This window comes from Electrophorus electricus, chromosome 1, assembly GCF_041902795.1.
Source record: "Electrophorus electricus isolate QZ-2024a chromosome 1, ASM4190279v1, whole genome shotgun sequence".
NCBI lineage: Eukaryota > Metazoa > Chordata > Actinopteri > Gymnotiformes > Gymnotidae > Electrophorus > Electrophorus electricus.
Genome location: NC_137497.1, coordinates 29,331,221 through 29,343,720, shown reverse-complemented (window position 1 = coordinate 29,343,720; position 12,500 = coordinate 29,331,221). Strand labels below are relative to the sequence as shown.

The window sequence follows — 12,500 nt, the reverse complement described above, 5'->3', positions numbered from 1 at the left end:
AGTTAACCCTGAGCCAGGACTCAGTGTGTAGTGTTAACCCTGAGCCAGGACTCAGTGTGTAGTGTTAACCCTGAGCCAGGACTCAGTGTGTAGTGTTAACCCTGAGCCAGGACTCAGTGTGTAGTGTTAACCCTGAGCCAGGACTCAGTGTGTAGAGTTAACCCTCATTCAGCACTCAGTGTGTAGCGTTAACCCTCATTCAGCACTCAGTGTGTAGTGAAATGCTAAGAGTCCAGCCCTTAGCAGAGCTGCTGGGCCTGTTCGTTGGCTCCCTGCTGTGCGCTGTGTGTTTAGTTTTATTGAACAATCTTGCGGGTGGCCATCGTGAGCCAGGGCAGGCTGCTGGATGTAGTCCAGCCTGTTGGGCTGGACACGCGGCCGCCCACATGCCGCAAGGCATGTATCGGAAGTGGTTTCTTTAGGGTTAGCATGGGGCGCTGCAGACTAAAGCAGCGCTGTTTTGTCCTGCTGGGGTCGTCGAGTGAGTGAGTGAGTGAGTGAGTGAGTGAGTGAGTGAGTGAGTGAGTGAGTGAGTGAGTGAGTGAGTGAGTGAGTGAGTGAGTGAGTGAGTGGGTGAGTGGGTGGGTGGGTGGGTGGGTGGGTGAGTGGGTGGGTGAGTGGGTGGGTGGGCACTAGGCCGGGGTGCCGAAGCGGTGTTCTAGAGATATCATCGTGCTGGGCTTACAGACAAGAGTTTGTAAAGTGTGCGAAGGTTCCAGCTGGCTGAGGAAGAGGGTTCTTCTCTACTACCTCTCCCTCCTACTTGTCTCACCTCAGGGTTCGGCCCCTGTGGGCTGCCTGCGTATGCCTGCGTGCATGGGTTGCGTGCGTGCGTGTGCATGCGGGGTGTGTGTGTGTGCGCGCGTGTGTGTGAGAGTTTGCCTCAGTCTCTCTAGGAGCTACAGTTAGGAGTTGACACTATGGGCAGGGGTTGTAACTGTGTGTGTGCAGCTCATTGCTCTGGCAGTGAAAGATGAATGAGTGTGTCCCCCACTGGGACTGACAAGGGTGAGCAGCAGTCTCTCCGACAACGCTGTTACCTCATCTGCCCATCCATCTTTCTGTCTGTCAGTGTGCGCTCCTGCTAAAGGACACGTTAAATGGGCAGTATTACTCTCAGGCTCAGGTTCCTATGATGTTCCAGGCTATAAATCATATGGCAGTTATATTGATGGCAAAACCTCTGTCACATGCATCCTGCCTCCTGGAAAAACAAAAAAAGCAAAAAACTTCTCTGAGACTTCTGAGCTGAGCTGTGGAAAGATTTCAGTGCATGTTACATCTTTCCAGCTGCCCTATCTGAAGTAGGTCACACACACACACACACACACACACACACACACACATACACACATACACACACTACCTGACTGGATTGGCCAGGCTCTTATAGTTTAGTATGCCAACACCCATGAACCATGACAGAGCCTGTACCTCCTAACGATCACCATGACTGCTGATCCTGCATGCTTACAGATCTCTCTCCCTCTCTCTCCCCTCCAGGTTGAAGAGGCCCTCGGTATCCGTAGCTGAGTGCATGTTTGAGCTGCCCCACTTTACGGTGCAGGCCACGCATGCTCAGATGTTGCTGCTGAAGTGTTTGTGGCAGAGTTGGACCTACAGCACAGGCAGCGGTGCAGGTCCCTCTGCCAGCGAGGCGCTAATCAGCGAGGTCTACAGAACGCCAGGTAGACCCACGTGCCCCTCCCACTCACCACCAAACCCCTCCTGGGCACCACACATACCTCCTACTCACCACACACACCTCCTACTCAGCACCAAGCCCCTCCTACTCACCACACACACCTCTTACTCGCCACCTCACATCTCCTACTCGCCACCTCACATCTCCTACTCACAGCACACACTGCCTACTCACCGCACACACCTCCTACCCACCACCAAACCCCTCTTACTCACCGCACACACCTCTTACTCACCGCACACACCTCTTACTCACCGCACACACCTCTTACTCACCACCTCACATTTCCTACTCACCACCAAACCCCTCCTACTCACCACACACACCTCCTACCCACCACCAAACCCCTCTTACTCACCGCACACACCTCTTACTCACCGCACACACCTCTTACTCACCGCACACACCTCTTACTCACCGCACACACCTCTTACTCACCACCTCACATTTCCTACTCACCACCAAACCCCTCCTACTCACCACACACACCTCCTACTCACCACCAAACCCCTCCTACTCACCACTTACTCATCGCGCACACCTCCTACTTACCACACACACCTCCTACTCACCACCAAACCCCTCTTACTCACCGCACACACCTCTTACTCACCACACACACCTCCTACTCACCACCTCACATCTCCTACTCACCCCACACACCTCCTACTCACCACCTCACACCACCTACTTACCACCTCATACCACCTACTCACCGCACACACCTCCTACTCATCGCACACAATTCCTACTCATCACACCTACTCATCACCTCCCACTCGCCAGCTCCCACCTCACTGTGCCCACTTACCACCTCACAAGTCCTACTCACCACACCCACTCACCACACACACCTTCTACTCACCACCTCCAACTCAACACCTCACACCTCCTGCGCACCACGCCCACTCGCCACCTCACACCTCCTACTTGTCACACACACCTTCTACTCACCACCTCCAACTCACCACCTCACACCTCCTACTCACCGCCACCCACCTTCTACTCACAGCACCCCATTTACAAAGTGCCTTTATTGAACTCTTTGGCACAAATCTTTGCTTCTCATAATCCTTCCGTTTCTCTTGTTCAGCCGTTTGCGCGTTAGGGCTTCCCATTAAAGGCTCATCAGGGACTGGCTGAAAAGAGTGCGCTTGTGCATGATTTAGTTTTTGTTTTTCCCTTGATGACCTCGTCCTTTCCGAGCTTAAATCATGTTAAATCTGGAATTGGATTACAGCGGTAGACGAGTAGACGGGTTCAGATCCTCTCTCCTCTTTCTCTCTGATCCTCCGTACAGTATGAGACGGTTAGAGGAACATCTGTACTTTCAGACATTTGCATACCGTTTTCCTAGCAGAACCCGAGGCTATTGAAGATGAAATGACCAAAACACTAGCTCTTCTTAACGGCTGGCCCAGGTGTGTGAATGTATAGTCTCAGACGCACACAGTGGTTGTTGACCCCTCTCAACAAACCAACACATCAGAGGCACATCATATGCCTTTGTTTTTGATGGCTAAAGCATCCTTTCCCTGCCACGCTGCAGCCGGTTTTACACCCAGATGAACTACCTGTGTTTATGTACCTTGCCGGAATCCACGCAGGTCTGCTCGTAAAGTTCCTTTCACTGCTTCTTCAGCAGCGCTGCTGCCTCTGGCGTGCGCCACCCCCCGGCCCCGGAGCAGTGCCAGCGCCCGCTGATTACAGCCCCACCCAGCGAACAGTCGGGCCAAGACTCCAGTGCCCGGGGTAGTCTTTTAACCCGCGCCAGGTCCTGTCTGTCCTTCTCTGACCCACGCCGGATCTGTTCTTAACCCGCGCCCGATGCGCGCTCAACCGCCTTCGACCCCGCCTTTCCAGATTAAGCGTGCGCTCACTTATCCGCCACTTAGCCCGTGCCGAGACGTCGGTTCGACACCAGCGTTCAGCCCAAACCCAAACACTGCCCCTTTTCCTGAGGCTCAGTCAATGCCCAGCAAATCACTCCACTACAATCTCACGTTCCCCCTACTCCATTACGCCTCAACGGGCAAATAATAAATCAAACAGGGCGAGACATCGGCATTATGAGACGGCAGTGTTTCCCTTCCAGGTAGCTGACAGCTCCCTGGAGGGTTGCGGGGGTTTTCCAGCTCATTAGGGTGGGCGGCGGGGTACTCCGTCCCCACGCGTCCACCCCAGGCCTGCCTTTCTGCCACTGTGTGGCCGCCAGGTTATTAAAGACCTCTCCCATGGAGTGAGGTCAGATATTCCTCCGTGTCTGCCTCCCTCGGCTTGGACGCGATCGGAAAAGCACCCCGAACTACCCTCGCGCCTCAGGCCACAGAGCTGGAAGGTCAGGAAAAGAACCAGCAAAACGCTGACTCAGATTAGACGGACTGGGCCACGGGCCGTTTCACATCTCGTACGCGAATTACGTCCAGCGTGCGTCGCGTATGCGTAAGAATGGCAACGCACGGTAGTTAGTTTATGTAGGGGCTTTGCTACGTGGTCTGTTTCACATGCTGAGAAAGTCATTGAGCTAATGCCCCTTTCTAGCTGGGCATACATACAAACCTTCAGCATTAGCCGCAATAATACCAGAATACCAGACTAAACCCCTCTGCACCCAGGACGGGCTCCTTTTGGCCAGATGTAGCGAAGCCGGACAAAGCGCTTCCACTGAAGCGCTTCCAAAGCTCCTGTGCCGCGGCTGACGGCGTCGCTGCAGGCCACGATTCATCTGACAGACCTCCCTGCGAGAGAGCGGCCTCACACTGCTTAAACTCTTCCAGCTTTCAGCCCCCCCCCCCCCCCCCCCCCCCCCCCCCGGCTCCGGAGGTGTTTCATATTGTGGCACGGCTGATAACGCAATCAGCGTGCCTGACTTTCGCTGTCCTGCGCTGGGAAGGATGATATCATACTTTCCTGCGTTTCCTCAGAGGGGGGGGGGGTGAAAAGGTCTAAGGCAGCGCCTGCATTTGAGACGGAACGTAAAAAAGCTCTGGCCGCGTTCTGGTCAGCAGGGGCACGCTGCGAGCGAGGCGCGAGAATCGCTGGCAGGCAGGGTGTCCGTCGTGGTTGATGAACCCACACCAATAAGAGTCGAGTCTTTAATGGGTCTTTTCTTGCTGGTGAGGCAGTAATTTAAGGCTGGCTAATCGGGGGCTCGGCACTCTCAGCCTATTTGTCATGTAAGCGGAGAGCCGGGCAGAAGTGGCTCTGTGGCAGCTACTCGGAGGAAAGCCTTCCAAACCTCTCCGCAGCACGGCCAACGCAGAATTCTTCAGCTTCTGATGGTTATCGCACACCATTCTGAGGTTTACCTCAACTTACTGAACTACTTTAGGAGCCCTCCGAATGCCACTCTGAAATTAAATGCAGAGAGAATGTGCTTTTTTGGTTGTTTCATCATTTCGTTTTTAGAAATGTTATGTAATTTTTTTTAATTGTTCAGTTCCACATTTCGTTCTAATTTCTTTTTCTTGTCCAGCTTCCAGTGTGTTAAATCAGTCTTCTGCTTTTTCTCTTCCTCTGTGTTGTAGCAGGAACTCCCTTCTGCTCCCAGCTTCAGTGGTTTATTGGTTGATTCATTTCAGATTCCTGCGTGCAGGTTTGTGATAAGAGGCGCATCTTTTTTTCATCGTAGTGGATGTATTTATATCTGCCCATAAAGCACTCCACGCAGATATCGCTGCAGGCGCAGATGGTCCCGGCTTGCTGAGGAACACCAGCCTCTTCCACACAAACCGAGGAGGGGTGGGGGTGGGTGTAGGTGGCCGAGTGTGTGTGTTTGTGTGTGTGTGTGTGTGTGTGTGTGTGTGTGTATTGGTGGGTGAGTGCCAGTGTGTGTGTGTGTGTGTGTGTGTGTGTGTGTGTGTGTGTGTGTGTGTGTGTGTGTGTGTGGCTAAGTGAGGCAGCGCGTAAGTGTGCATGTGTTCGTGTGTGTGTGAGCTGATGAATGAGTGAGTAACTGCTCCTCTCTCTCCGGCCCGGGTCCCGCGTCAGTAAGCTACAGTGTGTATCCACTGCCTGTTCGGGACATGGCCTTAAACTGGCGAGATGACACCAGGATCCTGCGAGGGTGGACGAAAAATAAAAAATCTCCCAGACAACTCATTAGAGAAGACGTATGTGCTGCTGTCTGCTCCTTTCAAACCAAGCCAGCGGTCGAATTCCTCATTGATTGGTTTTGCCCTCTAATTCTCCTTCGAAGGAACATCTGACTTAAAGCAGAGCAGAGTCACTGCAACGCGGCGCGGCGCCGCTTACTGGCCGGCCCTGCGCAGCCCTGCTTCCAGGCACCGGCAGAGGGTCGGGACGCATAGCTGAGCCGAGCTGCAATCATCCCAGGACTAAAATTATGCAAGTGATTGAAATATGTTGGACTGAAATCGGACTGAGTTTCAGATCTAAACCATGCAGATCATTTTTTCTACACAGATCATTCCAAATTTGGTAAAGCCATTATGCTGAAGATCTAAGGTGTGTCCCCTATTTGATGTTTGATGTCTGAACTCCAGATGCATTGCTCTTTAGTAAGGAGAACCTCGCGGGCCCGTATAATTTCCTCTGAGCTTTTATGTCATAGTGTATTATGTACGTATGTGCAGTAATTGTCCTGCTATAGTGTTTGATGGTTAGATATGAGTGTGTAGGTGTGAGGTGAGGGAGACCTGTGGTGGCCTTACACCCTCTCCCTTTCTCACTCACACACACACACACACACACACACACACACACACACACACACACACACACACACACACACACACACACACACACTGTCTGTCGGAGTGGGCTGCTGCAGACCAGGCTGTTTGATATACGAGCTGTGACATATCTTTAGCATGACGGCTGTATGACTGTGTGTGTGTGTGTGTGTGTGTGTGTGTGTGTGTCTGTTTCTGTTTCTGTAACTGTGAAGGAGGCAGTGGCCCTTAGTCCAGATGGCATTGTACTGGATCAGGAGGAGTTCAGGCTTCACGTGTGTGCGTGTTTGTGTCTGAGTGCTGGCTGTGTGGCCTCTGAGCAGTTAAAGAACACCTCCGAGCAGCCGGCCCGTCCAGGTCTTTATTAAATGCACCTTTGGCTCATAATTGGATTTCAGGTCGTGTCTCCCTGATGGTCCCGGCCCTGTAAGTGGCACGTGCTGTGATTTAAGGAGAGATATGAGGGAGCGCGAGGGCTCAGGGGAGCGTGCTCTCACTGCATACCTTCCGGCTGTGTTGATGATAATAGAAGTGGGTCCTTCTCATGACGCTATCATTATTAAAACAGGCTTTTGTTTGGCTTTTTTTGGGGGCGGGGTTGCAGGGGAAGCGAGGGAGAGTGAGAGAATCTGTTCTTCTGGTGCGGCCTGTCCCAGTGTTTAGGTTCCATGTGAGTGTGTTGTATCAGAGGCCCTGTGTCTGTTTGCAGGGTGTGAGCTGTTGGCTTTTCTGTTGGGGTGTCGGGCTGTTCAAGCACAAAAGCCGCCGACCTGAGCCACGTTTGCCTCCGCGCTGCACCCGCTAACCCCAGAACAGCTGCAACAGTTAGTCTCCATTTTACATCCACTTTACCTCTGTGCCCTTCACTGGTGACCAATCAGCTGTTTGTGAATGCAGGCAGTTCTCAGTGGAAAAACCTCTTGGTTTGATGGAGCTGTTCTGAGGCCCCAGCATCCCTCTGTCCTACAAACAGAGTTAACACAGAGCTATGATGGCACACGCGAAAGCATGTGTGTGATTGTGTGTGATTGAACGCAACCTGAAACTCTTCGCTGGAAGAGGAAGAGGAGGAGGAGGACTCTGAGCTCAGAGCCGCACTCCTCATAGCCAGTACAGAGAGCATGATGGAGTTTTAAACTGATCCAGATACGCGCTCGCACAGCTAGTGAGAGAGGAGAGAGTGATGGGAAGCAGAGGTGTTGGGGAGCTGCTCCGGTCTTTGCGTATGCAGAACAGCGGAGGGGCCTTTCTGCTGCTGCTGCTTCTCCCCATGCCTCTCTTTTACACACACACACACACACACACACACACACACACGCGCGCCCCTGCGTGCACCACGTGCGACAGCTAACGTCACCCGCCTCTCATGATTGATCAAAGCTGTCATCCACCAACAGAAAGGCCCATTCCATTCCGTGCACTCCACAAGCTTGCGCACTCACACACACTTTGACACACACAGCCCGCATCCCACATCATAACGAAAGCAGGGACCAAGTGCTCTAGTTGGTTGTGTGTGGGGGAGATCTGCCAGCTGTTGAAAGGTTTTGTGTTTGTAGTGGCTCTAATGGGTGAAATATCACAGGTGCAAAAATGCTGTAAAAACCTAAGCAATAAAATAACAAGTGCCGTTAGAAATCTGAGCGGCGGCCCGTTTCGGCCTGATCATCATTTCAGCATCATTTCTGTCTCTCTGTGATCATCCCAGAGGCTCCGGGGCACATCAGAGCCGTGGGCCGTGCGTCTGTGTCTCTGTGGGTGGGTGGGAGTGAGAGAGAGAGAGGGAGTGAGACGTGTTGAGTGTCTGTGGTAGGCATCCCTGGCATCTGCATACAACCTCAACTCCTCTGTCTTCTCCACATCCTTCTCTCCTCGCTCTGTGTGGTAGGCTGTGTCTTCTGGGTTCAGCTGTAATGGGTTTAGCATGAAAGCTGTTAGTGCTAATTCAGTGGTATACTGCCCCAAGACAGCACATACACCTGGAATGCAGTCTAAGCATATGTACGCACACACACACACACACACACACACACACACACACACGCGCATTTTCCCACCACCTGTGAAGTCTCATATTTGCTTCCCACCCAGACAGAGTCATTTTAATGGCCAGAGTTTGAGCCACCGGAGTGTATGCGCTGCTGCTGCTGTGTGCACGTGTGTGCATGCACACGTGGGGGTGTGTGCAGGTGTGGGTGGGTGTGTGTGTGTGTCTATTTATGCATGTGTGCTTTCATTGAAAGGTGTGTGTGTGTGCGCGCGCGCATGTGTTTCACCCTGTAGTCTTGGCCATACTCCACACGTCACCTAGTCTCATAATATTTTTATGTTAGTTTCATGGAGTTAATGCAGAGGAGAGGTTTATTACTGTGGAAAGTACAATTTAAAAATCATTATAAAATATCTTATAAAAGTCCTATAATACTATATTTTCATGTTTATTGGTGTACACTCTGGACATTTTCATGTTTTAAAAGTGGGAATATTGCCATTGTTTGAATATATTTATTCATTTGAAAACCGTGAATCACAAGGCCGTATGTGCGGCCATGGAATGTGGGGTTTTCATGCCAGTCTTCCCAGGAAGGGAAACTGGCAGTAATGTTGCTTTCAAGTGCACAGATGTCACACACACACACACATCCACATGTGGTGGTGTGTAGAAAGCCTGTGGTCTGTCTCTTTTTCTGTCTCTCTGTTTTTTTCTTTCTTTCTCTCTCTCTCTCTCTCTCTCTCTCTCTCTCTCTCTCTCTGGGTGGGTGTGTGTGTGTTCGGGCGTGTGAAACAGAGAGAAAGAAAGAGTGAGGTGGCAGACCCAGCTGTTGGGGTTTACCCTTTGGGTGTTTGATGGGGTGTCTGACCCGCCTCGACCCCCAGCTGTGCGTATATGCACCTCTGCACCTGCCCCGGACGAACACCAGTCACTTACACACATGATAACACAACTGCCCACACTTCCTGTGTGAGGCTTGGCCCTCTCAGACCCCGTCCTCCAGGGTGGTGAAGGATCATCAGAAAGGAGAAGATCATTAGGGTGCCACACTAGGGCTGTCTCAGTACTGCGTGTTGTACAAAAGCCTTCCTTTGTCAAGGAAGACTGCATTTGACAGGCTACATCCTTTTCTAACAGCGTAGCTCCAAAGGGCAGATTCGTAATTGGCCGGCAGAGTTGAAGGGTGGCTGTTTGCGGACCCAGTAGCTTGAGAATGGGAGCAGAAGTCTTAAGGGCCGTAGGAACTACCGGAGTCAAGAGACTGGGTTGGAGATAATGACAGACAGACTGGGTGGGAGATAACTTAGATAATGACAGACTGGGTGGGAGGTAACTGAGACACACTTCTTAAACGTGCTGGGGTGGCAGGATCGAGGTGACAGGTGGATGAATTTGATTGGGCGGTTAACTCCAAGATGCGAGCAGGTCCTATAGGAGATGAAGCAGACAGATTCGTCACTGACTTAAGAGGAATGTTACTATAAACAGGCGTTTGGTGGGGGGGTGAGAGGAAATGTGTGCTTGAAAAGACTGCACTGAACAACAGTGCACAGGGAGGGTGAAAGAGCATTTTGGGCTCATGTCCAGTACTGTTAATGACAGATGAAGTGTGCAGTGAATGGGCAGCACTTAAAGCAGCACTATGTCTAAGCACGGGATCTGTGTATGCTAGTGACCGAACAGTGAGGCCAGTTTTCCCTACGGCCAGTCCCAGTTCTGCACGGCTATAATATCCCCACCTTTGGAAGCAGGATGACTATATGCGATGCATTCAGCAGTTACCTTAAGGTTCACTAGTTCTGTGTTTGCCAAAATAATGCCGACATACTAAATGTGAACTTGGAATGATAGCATCCAGACTCTTGTTCCATTAATGCACTTTTCTTTAAGATGATCAATCAGTGAATGGCTTGTTAGCAATAAAACAACAGCAGCCTAAACCATACTTAAACCATACTAAAGTGTCAGAAGAACCCCTGGCCCGTGTTTGCAAAACGTTCCAAAAGCAGAATGCAGCAGCAGTTGTACTATTGCATATTATGTTTTGATTGGCCAAAAGGGGAGGCCTGATTTTAATGGCTGACAACAGGATGACGTGGAGCTCTGTGTAGTGCACGTCCGCTCCAGTCGACTGACCATCACTCGAATCAAGAAGGCCTTATTGGAACGATTGTGTGAAGTACAGTATTGCCAAAGCACTGGAAGATCAGTTTCAGAAAATGATTATAATGTATTCAAAAGCAGATCGGTGGGTGCATTAATAAAAACAACAACAACAACAAAATGAATTACAACTAAAACACACAATAACAATTGAGATAAAAGTGACACCGTTCTCTCCCTTTCTTTCTCCCCTACCGCTGCCCTGTGGTTCTGTGAGGGAATTAAATGGCATGTATCTGCCACCGAGGGATTGTGGGTAGACTGGAACAGGTGATGTAAGTCTTATTGGCTGGGTTGCCTCCTCAGTGGAACATCCTACCCCTTGTGGCTTTGGCTAAGCTTATGTGCCAAATGGAAGATTACCCATGCTTAACCTGGCTGCTTGGAGCTCTCAGCAAAGAGCACATTACAGAGAGCATGTAATCTACCAGCACAAAGAGTGTCCAGGTCCTCCCATCCCTCTCTCTCTCTCTCTCTCTCTCTCTCTCTCTCTCTCTCTCTCTCTCACTCTCTCTCTCACTCTCACTCTCACTCTCACTCGCTTGCATAGATAGATCATAGAGCAATTTCGCTATATATATATTGGAAAAATGCTGTCTGGTCTGATGAATCTCGATTTCTGCTGTGCCATTTGTCAGAATTTGGTATAAACAACATGAAAGCACGGACCCATCCGGCCTTGTATCAGCAGTTCAGGCTGCTGCTGGTGGTGCAGCGTGGGGGGTATTTTCTTGGCACACGCTGGGCCCTTTAATACCATTTGAACAACATTTAAACACGTCCATGTCCGTCCATCTATGACCACAGTGTACCCATCTTCCGATGGCTTCTTCCAGCAGGATGACGCACCATCACCTCAAACCGGTTTCTTGGACTTGTCAATGAGATCACTGTACTCAAATGCCCTGCACTATCACCAGATCCACAGTACCTCAATCCAACAGAGCACCTTTGGGATGTGGTGCAGCTGCCAAATCTGCAGGAACTGCGTGATGCTATCACGTTAAAATGGACCACAATCTCTGAGGAATGTTTCCAGTACTCAGAGAGAGAGAGAGAGAGAGAGAGAGAGAGAGAGAAAGAGAGAGAGAGAGATCTGTTATCTGTGTTTCTGCTTCTCTCGCCTCTTTGTCTTCTGAATTCTTTTCCTCTCTCGTTTTTTTTTTTTTTTCCTGCTCTTTGTCTTCTGAAGCAGATGTGCTTCATGAAGAACTCGGATCTCGCCTCTCACCACAGAAAGAGCCACACGGAGACATGAGCAGGACTAATCAAGGCAGTGGATGTGCTTACTCAGCTCAGTGTGTGGGAAACGAGACCGGGCTGTAACGTGTGTCGGGGTCGTGTGCATTGGCCCGGTGTAATTGTGGTTTTTTTTTTTTGTGTGTGTCCGTTGTGGAGCAGTTATGCAGGATCTGCTGTCTTTTTGTCCGAATCTGTCATGTCTGATGCACGAGTGGTACTGGTGGAATCAGATTAAACCACTCCCAGTGCATTTTTTGGCGTGTGTGAGTAGAGAGAGTGTGTGTGAGAGCTTTCCTTTATATGAATAAAATGACCACTAGTGAATTTTTGGAATTGTCCTAGTTTCCCAGGTTGAGACCCAGGTTTTGAATTACAACCATGAAAAGGTTTTTTTGTTTGTTTGTCAGACAGAGAAAGTGTGTGTGTGTTTCAGAAAGCGTGTTGCCCTGTATGCGCATGCCTGTGTAAGGCTGCGCAGCAGTGCTCCAGCTGGCTATCATCTCCTTCTTCTAAATCTGTCTAAATCTGCACGTTTAGAGGCAGGCTGGCCATAATGGCAAGAAGTGACATGCAAGTAAGTTTTTCTTAACATGTTGCACCTGACTGTGTTAGCAGGAATTCTACAATACAAACCAAAAATGAACATTTATTCTTCTAGTAGCACAGATGCCAACCACCACAGCCGTCACGTGACACCCACACT

General features: G+C 50.5%; 1 protein-coding gene across 7 annotated transcripts in view; it reads left to right on the top strand.

The window, feature by feature from the left end:
- Positions 1-12,500, top strand: part of vps13b (vacuolar protein sorting 13 homolog B) — a 220,605-nt gene that overhangs the window by 46,161 nt on the left and 161,944 nt on the right. For all 7 annotated transcript variants that reach the window (XR_014123789.1, XM_081714207.1, XM_035525873.2 and 4 more), the window contains exon 17: positions 1,504-1,688. Coding sequence is in view for 6 of the 7 variants with exons in the window: in XM_081714207.1 (XP_081570333.1) it covers positions 1,504-1,688 (185 nt within the window). In the remaining variant the exon portion in view is untranslated. The remainder of the gene's footprint in view (positions 1-1,503; positions 1,689-12,500) is intronic.